General features: G+C 38.9%; 1 protein-coding gene across 8 annotated transcripts in view; it reads left to right on the top strand.

Moving 5' to 3' along the window:
- LOC410956 (serine/threonine-protein kinase NLK) overlaps nt 1–23,018 on the top strand; it is a 181,611-nt gene that overhangs the window by 126,680 nt on the left and 31,913 nt on the right. For all 8 annotated transcript variants that reach the window (XR_003304377.1, XM_016911230.2, XM_016911235.2 and 5 more), the window contains exon 4: nt 4,715–4,821. Coding sequence is in view for 7 of the 8 variants with exons in the window: in XM_016911230.2 (XP_016766719.1) it covers nt 4,715–4,821 (107 nt within the window). In the remaining variant the exon portion in view is untranslated. The remainder of the gene's footprint in view (nt 1–4,714; nt 4,822–23,018) is intronic.

Below are 23,018 nucleotides of genomic sequence, written 5' to 3'. Positions count from 1 at the left end.
GCTATCCATCGATCCGCCATCGATCCATCGTTCCCCTTCCCTCTTCTCCCTCTCCTTGTAATTCGTTGCAACGCGCGGGCGTCTCTTCCGGGAAGGGAGGGGAGGGATGGCGCAAATCGCTCTATTAAAACCCGCTGCTCTCGTGCGCCTTGAAACACAAGGAAATAGATTCGATTAATTAACACGATGTTCTCTGATTAATCGCAACAATTATATTATACTTTTCTCTATTAAATTAAATACGATTTTACTTTTATAAATTTCTATAGCCAATTTTTTTTCTAACTAGAAAAGTAACAAAACTAGTATAATAAATTAATATGATAAAAGATTCGAAAAGAGTCCAGTTCTCAAAATAAAAAAAAGGAAACTAATCCAGTCACGTTTTCATCGTTTTCGAATATATATATCGATTCGAATGTCGCGTGTAGATCGGTGGATAAACGAGGTTCGTCGGGCAGATTGTTAAGCTTATCGAGCTCGGCTCGAACGATTGTTAAGAGAGAAATGACGCTTGTTTCTTTTTCTCTCTCTCTCTCTAGCGGATCGATCGGGGAAGATTGATGGCGACGCGGTTAAAAGTGTTTCGATGGCACTAGATCGGTGGAAATCGCGGATGGAGGCCGAAAACGCGATTAAATCTCGCCGCGAATTCTGAATAATACGCTGAAAGCGTCCGGTGACCCTCCGCGCGCGCGCGAATCGATCAAGCCTCCACGGAATTCCGTTCCTCCCGTTTCTCGTTTCGCGGATTCTCGGATTCGCGATCCGATCGATCATTTTTTTCGCGCCCGTTATTTTTCAGAAACGTCAAAATTTAAACTCCTCCCCTCGAACGGATTTACAAAGATTTTTTTCAAAATCGCGTAATCGAGGAACTTGTTCATTTTGTCTCTTTTTTTTAAATTTCGACGATTGACGCGAATAATAAATAATCTACTCGTAAACTATCCAATATCTCTCAAAGAATGGAAATTAAAAATTTCTTCTAAAAGCTTTGAAATGCTCGAATGATAAATTCTCCTTCTTCTTGGATAAATATTCCAAGAAGAACTTTCTAATTATCCACCCACCCAAATTCCCACCCAAACTCGAATCGATCAATCGCCACTACCATCCTCGGAGAAACAGGTTGCCTGCCCCCCTACATATATATATATATATATATATATATATATATATATATATATATATATATATATTCATACGACTCCTCGTGACCTCGAGGACGCTTGAACCGCTCGATTCTCGCGAAAATATCCGGTCGCCCGTGAGCGAGCGAGCGAGCGAGCGAGCCGCTGCCACCTCGGCATCCTTCGCCGAGGATGCATCGTCGCCTGGTACTTGGAAATATCGCGGTTGAAGGGGGCCATCGATCGTATATCAAAAGGCAGCAGGAGACAGCGTGGAACGCCGGCAAAAGGGGCTTGCGCGCGCCTAGGTGTTCGAAGCCAGCCGGACCAGTCGACTTGCATACCACCAGGCCAGCTTCGCCAGCCAGCCTCTACCTGCATTCCAACCTACCAGTCGACCTCATTCCGCCATTATACTATTTCATTCTCCTCTCTGCTTCCTCTCCCCTCCCCCTCCCCCTCCCCCGCCTCCTCTAGCTCTATCCTCCTCCTCCTCCTCCTCCTCCTCCTTCTCCTCCCTTTGCCTCCGTGCCCCGTCTTTGTCCATTCGTGTGTGTGTTTAATGTGTAAGAGAGAGAGAGGAGAGGAGAGGAAAGAAAGGAGAGATTTCGAAGGACGCGAAGGAGTTGATGATGATCACAATGGCGAATCTCGATGGTCGGGCAAGATTTTAATCGCGGGTGATTAATGATTGTTGTTTAAGGAGTGGGGCAATTGGGCCAAGTCGAAGTCTTATTGAAATGTGGTCGAAAATTCTATTGCATATCTTTGAATTTTTTTTTTTTTTCGATTGTGACGTAAGACAATTTTTTATTTAAACGGAAATGGATGGAATAATCGGAATATGGTACGTAAGAGGGAGAGGCTAAGGATATTATTTGTCTCTCGATCGGGATAATTCAAAGTGAGTGATCGAATCGTGGAATTTAAATATTTTAATGAGAGGAGGAGGAGATCGAAATGATCGAAGGGACGACGATAGAATAAATATTGCGAGGGCAATTATACGAAGAGAGAAAGATAAAAAGGAAATATATGAAATATTGTAGGTTCGATAGTTTTATGCCCGGTTTTAAATCCTCCAACTGGTATCTGGTTTTCTTTCTGGTATTCACGCGCCTGCATTTTACTCGTATCTTATTTCCTATGCCCCCTCTATCGAGTTAATTTAATTCCTTCCCTCGTTTTTTTCTTTTCCTTTCTTTCCCTCTCCTTCTTCAAAGCATACCTTCGAAGAACGTGAATATCATATTCGATGAAACGTTCGTAAACGAGCGTGGTTGAAAGGGAGTTCCTCGCAGGAGATCTGCAACAATTTTACAAATGATGAGAAAAGAAATCATTGTGTTATAATTTTTAAAGGAGTGAAAAAAAAAAGAAACATGGAAACGTAAGCGTATCTCTAATTTCTCGAAAAGAGAAAGTTGTTCCCCATATATACAAATTCATCAAAATTAACAAGATCTTTCCTCAAACAAGATCGGTCCTCTTCAAATATTGGCCTGTAATACATCGTTCCACAATTACGTTCCATTCTTTGTATTTGAGAAATACAATCCTTATCCCCTTATTATTTTCCATATAAGAACAATACAGACACAAACAAGAACTATTAAATTCAATTTTTAGACCTTCTTTAAATACACACGTTTCTACAATTACGTTTCCCTGTTTGAAACTTTCTTACACAAACTCTCAAAAAAAAAATCTATCCTAAATCTAAAATCTTTCGTGATACACGACCAAAATTCCTGGCAAATCAAATTAAATTTCAACTCTTTCCAATTTCGAATTCGAATAGAAAAAAATCCGGAAAAGATTCGCGCGGACCAATAATGGAAAAAAAGGAAAGGAAAGAAAGGAAAGAAAAGGAAAAGGATATCGAGCACATCCCCTCGTTTTCGATCCCATACCGGAAGAGGAAGAGGATCTCGTGCGCACAGATGGCTGCTCCACCACCCCCTCCTTCACTTCCGGCCTTCGTTCGGGTCGCGCAAAAACTTCTCCAGTTGTTTTTCATCGCGAAACTTGCCCCCTTGCCTGTTTTCTTCCACCCTTTCTTTGTCGATCCCTTTCTCTCTCTCCTCCTATATCCCTCCCCTTCCCTCTCTCGCGCGAGATTACCGTGGAAGAGAGAAGCTGGTGGGAGGGGATTGGATAAGTTTCTTGCGAGCAACGAGCGCTTGTGATTACCGTGACTCTGGTAATTGCCCAACTTCACGGCTACTGTTTTTCCGTCTACATGTTTGAGGATCGTCATTTTTTTCTCTCTTGCTCCGTGACTCGTGGATTAATCGATCGAGGCTCGTCGAGCAAATAGAATTTGTTTTCTTTCCGCGTGTTTTAACGCAACGATCCTTCGATATTGGAACTTGCTTCTGGATTTTGTTTATTCGTTGTAAAGGTAATGGATAGCCTCTTTGATTTTGATTGTTCGTTCAGGGGATAATAATAGGGGAATGAGTTTGTTCTTTTTATAAAAAAAATAACGTATCTAACGTTCAAAAGATCGTGATTCTTTGGTGAGATCGTTCGATCTTTATGATTACAACGATTCGATAAAAATAGGATAGGAAGGAAAAGGAGGATAATAATTTTTAGATCGAGTTTGATTTCGATTCGTATCCAATTCTTTTCGATTTTTGTTCCGCGAAAAATTTGCAAATTGAAAGGGAATCGAACAGAGTTAAATCGATCGAACCGTACTCCCCTTCCTTCCATTCCCTATTTTTAAAACGCCCGATCGATATCCGAAACAGAAGGACGATTAATCGAGGCGGAACGCGCTCGAGAGGGAAGACAAGAAACACTTTTATCAGGGCAGTTTTCTCGGTTGACAAAAGGAGGATGCTCGTTCCACCATTGTCCGTGGCCGGTGGCGGCTTAACTTCCCCAACAACTTTTCACCCCGTGCTCCGTAAATTACCCCGCCGGGTTTATTAAGGCCAGCTACTTTCGTCACGGCTCCACGTCATCGGGCTCGATTCTTCTCTCTTCCTCCTTTCCACGCCCTCCTCCTCCTCCTTCTCCTTCATTTCGACGGATTAACTCGTTCGAGGCCGACGAGGGAAGAATCCATTAAGCCGACGATTCGCCTTCTTGCTTGCCAGATTGATTTCGATCGATTCTACAAATATCGATGATTTTTCTTTATTTTTGAAGTTCAAAAATTCTTCATCGTTTTTGGTTATATTTCAAATGATGAATCGAATGGTTTTTTTTACATCGAATATAAGTGGTGAATATTTTTTAAAAAAATTTCCTTCTACAATAATTCCAATTCTCGATCCTCCATTCTCATTATTATCTATTTATCGATTAATAATTTAATGTAATTGATCCTATAATCCAAACAATAATTTCACTTTCTAATATAAACTGTATATATCTATACAAATGCAAAGAGAATTTTTTCGAAAGAAGAAACGAGGAGGAAAGAAATCAGCGTGTTCGAACAAATAAAATTGATTCTAGTTTTTAAGATTCTAGTTTTTTATATACTGTCGAATATAATTGAGAAATCGTTCGATTGATTTCTCTTAATTTTGAAATTGGTGAATTCCTTAACGAAACAAAAATAGATATGTGATCACGGAGCTGCTTCAGAGCGATTTGCACAAGATTATCGTCAGCCCTCAGCATCTAAGTCCCGACCACATCAAGGTCTTCCTGTATCAAATTCTCAGAGGTGAGTGAAAACGTTTCTCCATCCTTTATCTTTTTTGCATGCGTATCACGTTTAAATAATTTTTTATCCTTTTCTTGCAATTAAATTACTATTATTCAGTGATATATATATTCGTGATATATATTACAGAATTTTATACCAAATAATTTTTGGTATAAAATTATTAATATTAATCAAGATTGAGATTTCGAACGGTAATTCGACCGCGCATTACGCAAAATTTTCCCACGACTATTCTCAGAAACTCTAGGTATGACAACACTAGATATGACTCAAACCTTGTGAATCATCGCCTCTCTCTATCGACTCGAAAATCCATTTGTCAACAAATAATCGCGACAATTCGACGAATTTTCGAGATCAGGCCATCGCCTGCGTCGAGTATTTACGTTTCTTTTCGCCGTTTTTCACGAACATCGCGATTCCGAAGAAACAAACGCGTGTGTATATATAAAGAGAGAGAGAGAGAGAAGAGAGAGGAGAGCATTCGGCGTGGAGGCCATTTTGTCGGAGCCTTCTCGGTTCGTTAACCACGAGTCAATTTCCTCCGAAACGCAATGATTTGCATGCTTTACTATTCGTATCGGCGGTTTCTTTGCGAAAATCTACGCGAATCGTTGAAGGAGAGAGAAAGAGAGCGTTCTTTCCGAAAATTTTCCCATCACGATTCTACATTTTCGATAAAAGGAAGAAAAGTTTAAATTTTTCTTTCACGAACGAGATCCAGAGCGATAAAAAAATCGAATTCCTTCAACTCGAGATGAAAACACTAATTAATTAAAAAATGGCAGACAAAAAGAGAGATCAAACGTTCGCACGAATCGAAAGTGAGATATCAAACGCAGTATTAATTCGCAATTTTTCCTCCATCGACTCTCTTTCTCTCTCTTTTTTTTTCTCGCGATTTTTTCTATCCTTCGAAAAACGCGATTCGATCGACGCAACAAAAAACGAACGCAACTAAAGCGGAACCGGAAGAGTATAGAGGAGGAGGAGGAGGAGGAAATCGGAGGCGTTACTCGCTCTTCCGTTCTCACGCGAATCGAAAGAAGAATAAAAATTTCGACGTTTTATCTGTAATTCGTATTGATCGAATTATCCGAGACGAAGAAATAATCGTGAAAAAATCGTTCGACGACGCAAGCGAACGGGAAAAAACTCGATTTCGTTATCGATATCGTTATTGACACCGCGCACTCCACCGCGATTGCCCCTTTTTTTAAACAACGATCGTTCAATCTATTTACAATTATCTAAAATAATTACTCACCGTGCGATATAACGTAATATTCGCTCGACGAGGAGAGGAGAAACACGACCGTACCGCTCGGTGTCCGGAAAACGACTCCGTTCGAAATCGATATTTCGAATGTCAACAAACGAGCGATCGCGTCGTTCGCCCGTGCCGCGCGCCTCGTGTAACAGTATTTATATTGTATATAAGAATTATTACGGGATATTTGTAAAATTTTTCTGATTCGTTGTTGAATAATTTGTTTTGTCGATATATTTTTTAACGCATATTGCACATTTGGATTTAAATTTTAAAATTAACTATTGATCCTTTTAATATTATTGTTGCTGTTAACATTGTTACAAATATCGTATCGCTATAAAAATGATTTTTTATAAAAAAAATTTGCCGCGGTTCGTAACAATATTTGAATAAAAAGCATCGTGAAATATTTCTAAATTCTCTTTGATTCTCTCTGTTGTTGATTTTTGAATTATATTATACGTTTAAAGATATTCAAAAAAGAAAAGAAAGAAATGTATATTGAATTTTAATTTTAAAATTAATCAAAATGAATCTTCGTTGCCTTTCTCGAACGTTGCCAATCAATTAATTATAACAAATATACTTTTCGAATCTGCTCAATTAGAAAATCCGTAATTCAACAACTAAATTAACTATAAATAACAAATTAGTGTGCAACACGTAAATGATTTTTATCGAAAAATTATTATCTGCCACCACTCTTCCATTTAACTTAAATAAATCCGACATTAAAAGAATCATCGGGGGAGAAAATAAAATGGAGGAGGGTGGGGAACGAGCGAAAAATCATAATTTAGACGAGGATGGAAGAGAGAGAAAGAGAGAACGCGGACGGAAAGTGAGATGGATCGTTTCGCGAGAAACGCGGCTTGCTGGAAAGCTTGGAACACGAGTGGCGGTGGTGGTTAGACTTTCAAATGAGGAGGGATTTAGCGTTTTAACAAAGAAGCAGAAACAAATGAGGAGGGAATATATCGCGGGGAATGACGGGGAGAAGGGTGGTTGACGACTTCTTCTCCTTCCCCCGCCCTCTTGATAACAATTATCGTTCCGCGCTTCCACGAGGAAAAAAACCATGAGAGGTGGGGAGGAAGGAAAAGGATCGAGATCAAACGGGTAATTTTCGCGTGAATACTCGCGATATTGTCCCTGGAACACGTGCAACACTCGAGGTCGTGACGAGAAAGTCGTCGGATTTTTATGGGGAGAGGAGGAAAGAAAAAGAGTGGTCACCCTCTCTCCAACAATATTTTTAACGTGGATCACCTTTCATCGGTATTTGTAATTCTTCGAATTCGAATTGAAATTTGAAAAAGAATTATATAATAATCGTGCTTACGTGTGTGTTAATGAAAATTGTTGGAATTGCAAAATTATTTCCAGTATTTTATAATCATTGTAAAAAGCATCGAGAAACGATGAAAGATGCTAGCCAATTAAAAGAGGGATTAGATGAATTTTGTTAAAAAAAAATAAAGAGAATTCTTGGAAATTTGAGAAAGATTCTGGAAAGATCGGAGCAATATCGAATAATCCTAGGATTAATTAATCTCTATTTTACGACGATCGTATCGCGTCTGAAAAGTTCCTCCATTTGGAAAACTGCTTGGCGGAGTGATATCGATTTCTTCCCCCTTTCCCTCGAAACCTGGATAGGTATTCCTCCATTGTCTGGGATGAGCGTGGATTTCTTCGGAAACTCTTCTCGGGCGAAGAAACAAGAAGAAGAAGAAAAAGTGGGTTTCTTTCTTTCGTGTTGTTCGAAGAAAAGAAAACGAGTGTAAACGTAAATCCGAATGATTCGGTGGAAGAGAAAAAGAGAGAAGAAGTAGATGTGGATAAAACTTCTTCTTCTTCTTCTTCTTCTTCTTGTAAAAATCTACGTATCTTGGCCGGAGGGTTGAAAGAGTAAACAGGATCGTTTCTATTCATCCCTCGAGATCATCTCCGCGAGATCCTCGAAACTCTTGGTCGAATTACATCTCTGCCCATCTCTCTCGCGTTCCCCGACCTTGCGCGTCTGACGAGTCACGGTCTCGTTCTCCTTTCCACTCGATTTCACCCGTGCTCACCCTAAATAACACGCTAATTTTTCCTCTCTCAATTCTCTATACGTACATACTCTGTAAGAATACCCCATCGATCGTTACTCTCTTTTCTTTTCTTTCTGCTCGGAAGAAGTTGTTGTTACCCGACTCTTTAACCGGAGCCTCGAATTTCAGGGAGGGGTGTCTGATGAAAAACGATTCTTTCCTCGAAACAGCTCGTCGAAATAATGAAGTGCGAATTTTATATTTTTCGAAATTGATTGGATAAACGGTAATTTTTTAAAATGTTAAAATTGTTTTATAACACAAGAAAGAGATATTATTCCCAAATACAGAAAATTATAAAGAGCTGCAAGATTTTTAGAAACGAGAAATCTATTCTCGAGAAATAAATGTTTTCGATTCACTTGGTGGATTATTCATCGAGGCTTGGCAGCAAGGCTCTTTGCGCGACATACTTTCCTATCACGATGGAAAATCGTCGGAGCGATCTGCAAGTCAAGCGCGAAGTTCGTTTCTGTTTGCGCGATTGCCGATCGATTGCGCGACTCCAGTCATTTGTCGCTTGTGAAACGAAAAGGCTAAGCTGTTCCGTAATTAATTTTCTTTCCTTGTGCGTATTTTTATAAAGCAAATATATTTTCTTCACGAAATGATCCATCTTGGGATTTATTTCGCGTGGAGAATCGTAATTTTCGATGATCGCTAAAAAAAATAAGTATGTGAAATAAAATCCATACGTTTTAAAATATATACACTCTGATCTTTCCAGTAAAATATATATATCTGTGAATATAATAGCGCGTTTCTGTGCATGATTAAAGAGAGGGGGGACTGAAGGGTGAGCACGAGAGACTCAGTAGTAGTTCTCGATAGTTTTCGACGAAGACTGTTAAGAGAACGTTTCCCAGAAAGACATATTACATATGTATGCGGGTTACGTATATTGCCGTAACAGTTCTATGAACTCTATTAACACCATTAACTACGTAACTTTCGAGGCATTTCGAACCCCTCCCTTCCTTCAGAAAGATTTTTCTAATATCTACACTTTCCTCTTCCATTCCTGATCAATTCCCACGATTCATTTACAATTAACACAAACTTGGAACAAAATTTTTAAAAAAAATTTTCCACTTTAACATCCCCTAAAATAACAGAGATATTAATACAATTATACCTAATCTATTTACTATGCTACACTTTTCTTTTGGATTATTAATCATTTTAGCAATTTACAATACAACACAAACTTGGAATAGAAAATGGATTAAAGCAAAATAAAAAAGAAATCTCTCTCCACCCTAAACATCCCTAAAACTGCTCCACAGCGTGGTAATTTCTCAAATCGATCGACAGAGCAAAGAGAAGGGCAGGGAGGACAGCGCATCCTCCCTTCCTCCTCCCCTCTTCAAGCGGAATCGTCGCTCGTAATTATTTTGAAAAAGTCTACCCCTTCCTCCAACTTTGTCGTCGTCGTCGTCGCGGTCGCTCAAGAATCCCGAGTTAATTAAACCTGTGGCCGTCTCTTTTCTCAAAGCGGAAGCTCGAAAAAGCATTAGAAAAGAAAAAAAGAAGAAGAAGAAGAAGAAAAGGGAAAATCTTATTTTAAAGCGGTCGTGATTCTCTTCTCCGCCCCCTCCCTTTATCGGATCGCGCCACTCATTCTCCTCCTCTTTTCATCCATTCCCGCGCGGAGATATGCAAATAACGGTGAACACGCGTCGCGGAATTTTCGACGAAGGAACGTCGTGTAATAATAATTATCGTGGCTGGAGACGTGTAAGGGTGGCGCGCGTGACGAATATTTACGACGTTTAATGGCGAGGAAGAGGAATTTGATGTTGTTGTGGACATTGTTTTCTATCTTTTTTCATCGATCAAGGAACAATCGATTTTGTCCTTCCTAATTTTTGTCAATCGAGAAATATGGAATTTTACAAGAATTTCGAGATTATTGATTATCGTTTTGAGTGTTAGATTTGGAAGATATTATTTGGATCGTGGTAAGAAATAGAGTATCTCGAAATTTTTCGCGTTTCGATTATGCAAAAGTTGACTCACCAGTCACGATTTTTGAGAGCGGAGTCCACAGTTCCTGAACAAAGAGACGAGAAATCTGGGACGCGCAGATTCAATGTGCCGTTTAACAAACGCATAACAAAGAGCAACCGAGAATTTGTCTGACGAGTATGGAGTAAAATTAGATTGCTCCGATTAATCTCTTGCTAGAGAAATGGGGATTAATTTAACCCTTTTACACGACTCTCATTTTCAATTTAATTTTAATTTTAGAAAAGTAAAGAAAGACTCGTTCCTAATTATTTCAATAATTCGTTTCGATGAATCGCGTTAAAGATTTTCTTACGAATATTATTTTGTACAAATTTAACATATTCTCGAGTAAATCAAAAAAATTCATCCGATTGTTCCAAGTATAATTTTAAAATTGTAAAAAAAAAAAAAGAAAAAAGAAACGTTTGTAATTCTTCCACGAAAATATTACGAATCCTAAACTATACTTTATACGATTAACGATAAATCACTGTAATCACGCGAATTCGCAAATGAAAATTAAATTTTCGGGTAAAAAAAACGCGAGGAAAAATTAAAAATTTTGTCATCGAAATTGACTCGGGAAATAGAGAAAATTATGCCATTTAAATCGCTTTTTGTTTTATCCCGATATCTCGATCCGTTACCGAGATACAACGTTTCAAAGTTTCCATAACGCTTAACATAGCGCGTGCATTACGAATGCGATCCACTGACCTAGATATTTTTCCTGGAAATGTAATACGTTTTTCTAGGAATTCCGTCTGTCGCTTGTCTGCGATTTGGGATAGGTCAGTGTGGGCTAGGTGCGAGCGAGAGGTCCGAGTAAGCGACAAGGACGGGGATAATAAACGATCAGAAATTACCCTTTTCTTTACACGACGATATCTCGGCAACCGGAAGTCGTATCGGGATAAATAAAAACGCGTTTCAAAGGACACACTTCAGCGCTTCTAACGAGCTCTCGTCCATTGACCGGAAGTTATTATTTCCGGAATTATAACGGTTCAAAATTTTTTCTAATTTTAATTCGGTTTTCAGCAGGATTCGTCGAGTTTCGAGCGAGCTAAAAATTGTCTTTTCTCTGCACGACGATATCTCGGAAGTCGTATCGAGATAACCGAAAAAGCATTTTAAAGGGTAAGATCCCGCGCTTCTAACCATCTTTCACTCGTCGACCGGAAGTCGCTATCTTCGGAGCTACAGCCATTCGAAGTTTCCCTAATTTTAATAGACTTCAATCGAGAATTTTAAAGTAAATTAAGCGACGAATATTTTTACTTCTTGACATTTTATCGATTCCATTTACTTAACCGAACATCTTGCATTTACATTTACATCATAAATGTGCAAAGATATTTGCACGAAACATCTTAATCTAAATTAATTATAATTCCAAGTAAGGGAATCGAGAAAGTCAAGATTAACAAGTGTATATCGCTCGTCGAACAAAACTCACTCCCCAAAAAAATTGTAAAGCGACAAAATGTTAAAACGTGCAATATTCACCATCGATGCTAAACTCCATCCATCGATCGAAACGTTTCACCAAAGGGTGGAAAGACGAGGAGAGAGGGCCCAGGTTTTACGCGATCGATCCTCTTTACGAGAGAGCTGTCCGTGGCACTCGAGTGAAACGAAATCGTCGTCGAGCAGCAGGAGGGTCGCGAAAGAGAGGGGAAGGAAGCATCATGGGATACGCGCGTTAATTTATCGCTCCGTTCTATTCCCTCGACTGGTCGTGTTTCGATGAGAAAAAAAAAAAAGAAAGAAAAAATATACTCGTCGCTGAGAAAATCGACGTGCCACGATGAGAAGTTATTGCGCTTCTCTTATTAGATTAGATAGAAGATTATTGAAATGTGTCCATGATTTTCTTTTTTTTTTTAAATTTCCAAAGACGTTTTTAGAATTAAGATTAAGATTATTATCAATCTTTCGAAGCAAACGAAAATATACAAAAGATAGCGCGCCAAGAATTTCAAAGATCTTCAAAATAAATATTCTCGCGTAAAACGAATAAAACAAAGCTTGCCTTCCAATTTCCACGGGAAAAATCCTCTCTCGTTTTCGAGCATCGTCGAATCCAGCAACATTGCGAGCAACGTTTGCTTTCAAAAAAAAACAGAAACCAGGGCATGGTTAACATGTGTGGTCCAGATTCTTTCACAGTGTCGTCGAAATTAATTCGTCAAAGAGGGAACGACACGGAGGCGGCGACACGAGGGTGAAACACCCTTCGTGGTATGGAAAGTCTCGACGCGTTAATACATCATCTCTTGTCTATAGTTTTGTTTCTCTTTCGACCGCTAGTTTTCGAGGGTAATTTGTCACTGGTGGTTCCGTGGTGCAGGAATTGGAATACAAAGGATATATTTCTCCCCAGGAAGAATGGATGATTATCCCTTCGATGAAGATGTTTTTCTCTTTTTCTTTTTTAAACAACCCTCTTCCTTCCCTCTCGAAAATTAATCGTGTTTGATTCTTCCTTAAAAAGAAATACTTTTTCCCTTTTCATGGTATTTTTAATTCCTTATATTTAATCTCTGTCTCAATTATTACGTTATCATTGATATGAATAACAGCAATGAAATTTTAAAAAATTTATTGATCCTGTTCCGAAAACTTGAAGCAAATTATTTATAAATTATCCTACAGAAATACTCGTTGCTCTTAAAACCGATTCGAAAAAAAAAAAGAAGAGAAAAGTTGGAAATTTCGAGATTAACGAAAAGTCGGATTGGAGCAGGTGACGGTGTCCAGAAAAGTGTGCGTAGCATACCGGATGAATCTGGAACTGGGAGAGTGGCGGAAGATTAATTCGAGACACGAGGAAGAAGAGGCGGAGGAAAAAAGAATGAGATTAGCCGAAAGAGAGGGTTAACAACAAGAGAGTACATCGCGAAGATAACACAAAGCTGAGACACACAACGGGGTGATATCGTGAACAGGACACTTCCTCGCGGGTTAATTACGCTCTTATAAGATTTGCATTAATTTTCGCTCCTAATGCGATTTCCAACAGACTCTCTAAGCTCTCCGCCCGGAGGAGAAGCTGTTTATTCGAGAAAGAATGAGCGAAAGACGGGGAAGGGAAGATGACGTTTTGGATCCTTGCTCTTCGACCAGGATTTTTGTAATTTCTTTTTTTTTCTTCTTCTTTTTAATCATGCGAGTCAGTTTAGATTCTTGAATTATTTTAACATATTAAATTCTTTGGAGACAAATTTGTATGTCGATGTGATTTTTGATTTGACGAATTTATCAGGAAAGCAGGGAATACTTGATGTACGATGAAAACATTTTTTTTCCACTTCTAACAATTTTATCATTTCAAGATTGATACGCAATGGATATATATTTCCAAGTTTATCCTTCTCTTCAATTTTTCAACTTCCTGCAGGAAACTTGCTGCCCTTCCTCCCTTCTCTCCTGCCTATCCCACCCAGTTTATTGTTTATTCACTCGAAATCACCTCTATCAATTATCCCCTGCGAATTTCATTTCCATTTAATCTAAATTTCATGACTCGAAATTCAAATCGTTAATCGAAATTAACAACCGAATTACCGATCATCATCGGTCAGTCAGAGTTAAACAGGGATCGTCATATTTGATCAAACTCGATTAAATTTTAATCGACTGCCTCGTCGTCCTCTCTCCCCTCCTCTCATCCTATTTATTCTTCGATCGACAATCTCCCTTTCAATTATCATAAATTAATCTCTCCTCGAGGAGGATGGATTGAAACCGCGTATAAAGTAAGAATTATCGAGCCGAGTGATACAGTGATATAATTTTCCCCGATGTCGATTCGCAAAAGTACAGGGTTGAAGTAGCGTAGGCGGATGCCTTCAATCACCGTCTCGAAGTTCCGCGATCGATCGAAACATCTGTCGCAAGAGGAATATCTCTCGATACCCCTCTCTTTCTTTTCCTTTTCCATCCCTCTCTCTCGAGTAGGGATGGAAAAAACAAAAGAAAAGGAAGACTAGATTCGGCAACATTTAATTTCGAACTCTGTATTATCCCTGAGAAATTTCTTCCCCCGAATTTACAAACCGAATCACTTCTTCCGAAACGAGAAATAATCCCTCGTCGAGGCTTTCCTGTTTAATAATTCCAGTTGAAGGAGGACGGAAAATATAATTTATCGCTTATTAGCATTTCACTTCTCTTTTTTTCCTTCTACGTATTTTCCTAGTAGGTAGAAGAAGAAAATGAAATTGGATATTTCACGAGGAGAATAATCCAAGAAACTTCTCTCCTCCGCGAATTATTACGAAAACTCTTGGAATTAGAATATCCTTCGTTTCCAATTTATCGAATAAGAGAGAAACAGAGTTAAAGATGAAATATCAATTTCATCGTGATTCGTTCAAATGGAATGGAAAAATATTTCTCTTGACCGAGAGAGAAAGGGCAAGTTATAAAAATGGAACGCAAGAGAGGAAGAAACAACCATCCCTCCTCCAATTTTTCCAAACGAATACGCTCCACGATTCTCACGATCGTTTCTTCCCACCCGGTAGAAGGTGGCACGTAAAACGGACAGATAGAGGAGCAGAGTTGCTCTTCTCCTCTTGACTGGTCCGAAACCAGTCCTGCCACCGCCCATCCGTGACCCCAGACCCCGTCATCCGGTCGGTTGCTCGCCGCGGATTCTCCTCAGCTTCGTTTAACCTCCTTCGCTCTTCTTCCTCGCGCGCGCTTCCCATCTCCTCTCCTCTCCTCTCCTCTCCTCTGATGTTTTAATTAACAACCGATCCTTGTCATCCCGTGCAATCTCTCTCTCTCTCCAAGTTTCCACAACTTGTTGTCCTTTGGGGAGAGGGAGGGGAAAGGAATCAGTCCTCTTGTTTCCTTCCTCGACTCGCTTTCCAAGGATGTGGGTGGGTTTCGAGGCGTTTCGTTCGCTTCCATCTTTTCATTTTTATCGTTCGTGGATAGGTTTATGGCCGGTCTTTGAGGTAAACCGCGAAGGAAATAACCGATTCGACCGCTATTGTATTTGGAAATGGAGGAGGGAGAGCGTTTGTGTTGTCGAAAGTATTTTGGGTTTGGAAGACGTGTTTTATGGGTGTGTTGTGAATTAAAGTAAGTTCTTTCGTATGAATTAATATGAATTAATTTATAAGGATTCGACGTGTGATGTAGATTTATTGTATTTGGAAATGGAAAAGGGAGGAGGGAATAATAAATAAGTGATCTTAATATTGTTGTTGATATTTTGAAAGATGAGAATAATTGTTGGGTCTTGATGTATTCAAAAACAACAATTTGTTTCGAATAACGTGTTAAACAAACGCGCTTCCCCAAGTTAATTTTCTTTAATACGAGAGAATCAACTTGCTCTCTCTCTCTCTCTCTCGTATAAACTTAAAAGGATTAAATCTTTCGCGGGGACAGAATTTTCTCTCCCCAGTATCTCCATCTGACTTTTCAGAGCTTTGTAATGCGTATAAAGGACTTTCTAATTAAACAAATTATACTCCATTTACCGCTCCTTTTGTTTGTCCTACAACAAGTGTATTGTCTCGAACTTTAAATTAAAACGTGCACAACTGTTGTAAAATTACAAAGATTTCAAAGGACAAGGAACGTGGAAAATTATTCATATTTGTCACCTAACAATTTTTAAAATATATATATATATACAATACTCTCGACTCTTCGTGTAAATCGATCAAATATTAATCTTCCTCCAACGTTTCAACGCTTTGTATTTTATCAATTCAATCGGAATATCGTTTGATTTTTATGTGAAAACAATGTCACATCGGTTATGAAAAAAAAAAATTTATAAAAATTATCTATTAAATTTAATTATACCCCTCTTCCAAGCATTAAGAATCGACAATTATCAACCAGCCATTAGCATCCAAAACGCGTAATTTCCATAATTTCATTCTTAACGAGCTTATAACCTCGAAGAATTGTAATACGAAAAAGTGACCCGTCCAAACGCTGTCCTCTGTCCATCCGCACGGATTCCAAGCTTTTGAGCAACTCGTTGCATCTAATGGTTTCGTCTTCGCTTATTTTCAACCGCGAAAATTCTCTCTCTCTCTCTCTCTTCATTCTCGTATTTCTCCGCTTCTTTAATTAAGCCAAGCTTCAACTTTTCTCAAACGAGATCGCGATATTCGACCCTCGTGAAAGCAGCCAAGAAACGAGATTAACGTTTCCAGTGTTAACGTTTGAGCCTTTGTTTTCTTTTCTTTCTTTCCTTCTTTTTTTTTTCCTCCATCAAAGTGAACGAGAAACGAGCGGGGCGACAAAACTTGGCAATAGTAACGTGGCCTTTCAACGGCCGCCATCCGAGGAGCGCGAAATAATGCAAGCAGCGGATTTTATTCGTGCTGATCCTCCAACCAACGTTTGCAGAGCGGTAGTTCGATCCGAGAAATTGCTAGTTTAATCGAGGGAGGATTTAATCGATGGGGAAGATTGATTTTGAAAGCTGTTGTCGAGCTGTTTCAAGTCGATAAATTTAATTTAACGGAATTTGAAAAAATTTAGGAACATTTTTGTTCGATCTAAGAAAGATCGAAGATCTAAGAAGGATCGAAAAATATTGGGAAAAGTTCAATTGTGATTTGAAGACGATTATTTTTATCATGTGATAAAATGAAGAGTCTTTCAAAAATCTTTGTTTTTTTTTTTTTTAATTTCTTAGGATTCGTTAATAAAAGATTTATAACTAATGGAAATGAAGCTAGTTGAATTTTTGTATGAGAAAATTGAAAAAAAAAAAGAAAGAAAAGAAAAAGAATTCTGGTTAATTCAAGTGACACAAAGTTATATGGACACGTGTCTGATTTGTGACGGAGTATTCCACTTGCGAGTAGTTTGCATCGATGTATAGAACACACACCAACGATCGAAGAATCGAAAAACGTGTGGCCGAAATCCGATAGAGAGAACATTTCGAATCGAGTCGTTTAATTGTGCAATAATTTTACACAAGCATGATTTATATCCTCGTTTCAAAAATTTATACCCCCTTTCTTTTCCATGCTTTATAACAAAGGTATTACAAAGGTAATATCTACCGCCATAGATATATAATACACGAAAGCTTTTTATATAAGCTTCCAAAGCTTCTTTCTTTTGTTAACATTTAAAGAAATATTACCTTTGAATAAGTCAAGTGTAATTTAATAAATTCAACGTTTCCAGAAGCTTCGATTCCAGCTCGAATCGAAAACAAAAAAGGAAGGGAAGAATTTCGAAACGAGAATACAAAACAACGTAAAAAGAGTATAATCGAAAAGAAGAATTATATCCTTGCACGAGGATCGAAAACGGGATATAGACACGTGTGTGTGTAACAGGGTTAAATTTCATTAGCAAGAGGGGTTAATTAAACGGATCGAATTAAACAAATATCAAGGATTATATTCGCAAATAGCGCTCTCCGCCACGTGGACGTGTTAACATTGAATTATTCCCCGTTCACGTGTCCGGATCGACTTTTATGGGTCGACCTGGTTTTTATTGGCTTTTTTCTCTCCCTTCCCCTCCTCCCTCTCTCTTTCTCCTCTTTTTTTTCCAATGCATCCCGCGTGCCTCGACACGTTCTACGAACACGATTGCTCTTTATTTCGCCCCGCTCGACCATCTGATATGTGTGCATTCGTATTCAGCAAATAATAAAGCCGTTTCGTTCGACACTCGATTCGATAACACGATATCGAATCAACTTTCCATCCTCTCTCTCTCCGTTTCCGTTTTATTTTTGGCTACCTATATTTAGAATTAAACCAGAAAAATTCCAAGTGGCATTAATTTTTTCACTCGCGATAAATTTTAATTCACTGGATTAAGGAGGAATTCTAACCAACAAGTTTTATCATCAATTTTTACATTCTCTTCCAAGAGATGAATGATAAATATAGATAGATATTTATCCATTCTTTTCGCAAATTATTCGCAGAACAATAGCAGAAGTTTGGTTGGCGGCTTCGAAAGGCTTCTTCTTCTTTCCACCAGCAACGTGGCTCGATCGAACTTCGAATTTCACCGCGTGAATCCGTTACATATATTATATTATATTCACTGTTGAAGGGATGTAGGGCAGAGAGCATAAATAGCCCGTCGTCGCGGATGTCGATGCAACATAATGCACGAGGAGATGTGTAAAGGAGAACACCTCCTCCTCCTCCTCTCTCCGAGAAAATTCAATTTTCAATCGTCCCTCGTGGGCTTGTTTCAATACACCGCGATACACCTCTAAGATTTTGCAACCGGATTACGAGGCCTGGATTCGCCTTGGATTTATTTCCTGGATATTTGTTTCGTTCCGTGAGCGGAATGGCACTTTTGAACCGGTTCTTTTTTTCTCGGCCCTCGGTGACTTTTATTGAAATTTATGGAACGATTTATGCAGAGAATTCTTATATTCGCCGAGTTTTTGCACTTCTCGAATTTCGAATGTCGGCCGATGCGTGCGAACGAGGATATATAAAAGTGATTTTTAACTGTACCGTGGATTTTTGGTTGTTCTCTATTGATCATCGATCCGTGAAAATTTTCAAAGTGATTGTATATATATATTTTTCTGTTTTATATCCTTTTTTTTAAATTATTAGCCTTTAACTTCTTTCGTGAACCATGATTTTGATATTTTTTTTATCCTTTTTTCCTCTATCTTCCTCTATCCTTTGGTAATTCTGATCTGAAAATTTTCAAAGTGACTGTATGTATTTTTTCTTCTTTTCTTTATTTATATTTTCTTTATTTGTTATTTATATTATGTATTATTCTGTATATTTTCTTCTTTTCTTTATTTAGCCTTTAACTTCTTTCGTGAACCATGACTTTGGTATTTTTTTTATCCCTTTTCCTTCTATTGCTAATTCTGATCTGCAATGAAAATTTTCGAAGTATATATATTTTCTTCTTTAACTTCTTTGAACGATGAATACTTTTTTATTTAACAGTGTCTTTGAGACACGTCTTTCAAAATATTCCATAATTTTAATTTCTTAATCTTTAACCCCAGCGATCTTTGGATCAAACCTTCAAGTTGAGATTTACTATACAACTCCCAAGATTTTTTTCTCTTCTTATTCTGAATCATTTCAGAAATTGATAATCGAGGATACGCAGATTGGATATTCTTAATCCTTAAAAAAAGAAGAAGAAGAAGAAGATCGCGTTGATTTTCCGTTGTTGCTGGTCGATTAATAAACAGCGAATATTTAATAGAGCCATTAGTCGCGCGGTCATCATAACAAAGAGGTGTGAAACACAAGAGAGAGAGGTTGGCTAAGCCCTCTATACCGCTTATAGATTCGAGCTTCCATTATTGCGCGGGGGGATGGGAGGAGAGTTTGTATTGAACCCGCGGAGTCAACGTTGAATTTTAGCCGGCAAATAGTTTTGAGTTGGCGTGTGTACAGCTGAGCGTATAGCTGGCGGTCCATAATAGAGATGATGGATACCGGTTAATGAGCGGCATTAGCAAAATTGCAGCCAAGCATTTCTATAATTCAGGTTAAGCGTGTTCGAAATTAAGCGTATTCGTATAATAATACATACTTTGTTCGATCACCAAGATCTGTCTCTCCTCCAATTCGTTTCAATTCTCTCCCCGTTCTCTTCGAAATTTCTCCAACACTTGCTCGATTATCATCTCGTCGTTCTAGAATATATTTCGAATTGTATGGAACAAGAGGCTTCTAGAAATCGATCGAGGGAGGTGGACAACATCTGGAGAGCAGTAGGAGGTGGAAACCGTTGACCTTGGCGTGTTAACACGGCCCGGTCCTTCGTCGTCCTTGACTTTCGGCGCGATATATCGCTCGTCCCCCGGGGAAAAGAAACGGAGGAGGAGGAATCGTTGCTCTCGGGTGCGATGAACCCGAAAGGAAGCACGAGGAATCGAGAGAGAAATTAAATTTCGCCCTTTTTCGAGTTAAATAAATTAATCTCTTCCTGTTTTCTTCAGAATAAGAAATAGAGAAATATATATCATGCGTGTGGAAGAATATTTTTCGAATAAAGATATCTTCTCTTCGATCGGACGGAATCAAAGAGTAAAGAGCGTGTAATGACCGCAATAAAAAGCAAACATTTGGCAATAACGGGGGATAAAAATCCGTGTATCCATATCCGCAGTGTCGATTTCTCTCCTCCAACGTCGAGAAACACGCTCTCGCACGGCGTCTCGAAATCGCTTCGACGTGTCGTGGATGGTCTTTCTCTCTCTCTTTGAGTTTACGTGAGGGGGGGGGGATGGTGGTGTCTCTGGTGATTGGAATTGCGGTTACGACGTCTTGATATCGTAAAGGGTAATAGAGAAAGGGTGGTTTTTTGTTTCCCGGGGAGATCGATCCTGGGGAGGAGGAGGAGGAGGAGGAAGAGATGAAGAATTCCGCGAGCTGTTCTTGATTCGAACAGCTGAATAGGAGATTGGATTCTGTTTTTTCTTTCTCTCTCTCTCTCTTCAATCTATTTTTAGTTCAAGGTAGAAAAGAATCGATATTAGAAACTATTATTATGGAAGGACGATTGTTTCGAAAGGTTTCAACACTCGTAACAATAATACATCTTCACCCGAATTTATCGTTCTTTGATTCTCGAAGGGATTTAATTTTAACGAGAAATCAATCCTGATTTTTGCGCGTACATTTACTTGCTCGAACGATTTTATTAAAATTTGATTTTCGAGTTCAGTGATGATGAAGCAGGCTCGTGCAAAGTGTTAAAAAAATGTGAAATGATATTGATTTTCGATGGAATTGCGTTTGATTCGTTCATCCAAAGTAATTTAAAAGGACAAATCGAGTTCGATACTCGAGGTTCGTGGATCTTGGCCTCGATCGTCGTCGTCGTTGAATCGTTTCTCCGATTCCGTTGGCCTTGCGGTTAATTTTGAAACTCGCGCGCAATCTCGCTGTGCCGCCAGAATTACTTTGTAAACAAAGAGAGAAGCATCCCGTCGATAATTCATTCCTTCTCTCTTTTGTCACTCGAATTCAAGTCTCGATGATCGTACGCGAAATTTCTGAATGGGCTTGGATCGAATTTAAAAGAGGAAAAAATTAGTCTTAGACTTAAATATTTCTCTAGATCGCACAAGATTTCTTCTTCTTTGTTATTATTATTATTATTTCAAACTTTTATTAGTTCAAACTCGAGCGACAAGGAGGAGAAAAAACTGAATGCATGAATTTTTAAGATTGGAGGGATTCCACGAAGTAGAAGTCTCGTATAAATCCTGAGCCTGAGTTGACAGGTTAATTGTCAATTGTCGTTTTGCTTTTTTCACCCGAGATTTCCATCCTTCGATCCTCGTCCATTTATTAATCGTGGTCGAAAGGTCGTGTTATATGCAAATAGGTCGACGAACCTTCCCAATGTGAAGACACTATTTTCACGCGGGTGGAAAATATCGTTTCTCTATAAATAGGTGGAGGGTCGACAAATTTTTCAACGCGCATCTCTCGAAACTTTGTTCCCAAGGAAGAAAGAGAAGCTTTTTACTTTTCTCCTTTTTCTTTTCGAAGTTGTACAAGTTTACTCTCTCTGAAAATTCAATTCATATTACTCAAAAATTCATCGTAAAAATTTCAGAATACTCTTCTTCTTCTTCATATTTTTTTCACTCAAGATCAAAGCAACTGCTTCTCGTTCTTGAGACACTTGACTTCTTTATGACGAATAATATTCAAATCTAGATCCATTTTCCATTTACCTATTTGTTAACGATGGGAGCATCGAACGAAATCGATCGATATGGGGATTCGCGTGTTAGAACCATTAGAACTGGTTTCATCGCGGTTTCAACTTCCTCCCTTAAAACGCTCTAATCCAGCGCGCGGAGCACGTGCTCGATTAATCACGCCGTTACATTAATCCGTCGCCGCCATTTATCTCGCGGCGGTCACGCATAATGCCACGCGGAATCCCGCGCCCTTTGAACGCGACAACGCCGATAATTAAAACGTAACTGATTCGACGTGACGCGCGGGTGGCTCGATAGGCTTACGCGGTGAAGGACACGCGCCACCCTTAATTTCCATCCATTCGTTCCGAGGATAAAATACGGGACCAGAATTGATAAAACGACGATTCTTTTTCTGTTATTATTATTTGTTAGATCGAATTAGGATAGGACTTGTATCGAGTGATTAGTTATATAAATTAAGACGAAACCCTGTTTGAATCTCTTTTGGGATCAAGGATTAATTACTGGAAATGGAATGCGGAGAGTTGCATAATCGAAACGTGAAGAGAAAAAAAGAAAAAAAAAAGCACGACACGACGACTGGTTGACAGTTGAGAGAAGGGAGGAGGAGGAGAAAAAAGGGGAAAGAGAAGTAGTTCCAATCACACAGAAGGAAGAAGGAAGAAAGAATAATGCACGGAGTCGGCATTGTAATCTCCAACCCGATAAAACGAAGATTCCTCGCCTGTATTCTTTCCTCCTCTCGAAACAAAAAGAGGGACGAGGTCAATCTTAAAATTCCCCCGTAACACCTGCATTTGCGGAACAATTCATCTCTTGCCGCGCCTTTGAATCGAAAGTTTCTTTTCTTTTTTTCCACTCTCTCTCTCTCTTTCGCGCGAACAATGGATTGCACGCGTCCTCGAGCCGCGCAAAGGTAAGGCCACGTCTGTCGCTTGACAGGTGACACCCTGTGTATATATTCGTAGGAAATCGTGGCACGTTTTATTTTCGACGACTCGATAGCAGTCAGTTTCGTTACGTAACGAACAGGACAATTGGTATTTACAAAATCGGCAAATCGTCTCCCCTCCTTTATCCACCATGTATGTAATATATTTGTTGAATTTTTTTCTTC

Source organism: Apis mellifera, linkage group LG3 (assembly GCF_003254395.2).
Source record: "Apis mellifera strain DH4 linkage group LG3, Amel_HAv3.1, whole genome shotgun sequence".
NCBI lineage: Eukaryota > Metazoa > Arthropoda > Insecta > Hymenoptera > Apidae > Apis > Apis mellifera.
Note: the sequence above shows the minus strand (reverse complement) of the source record. Positions and strands in the feature narration are given on the sequence as shown.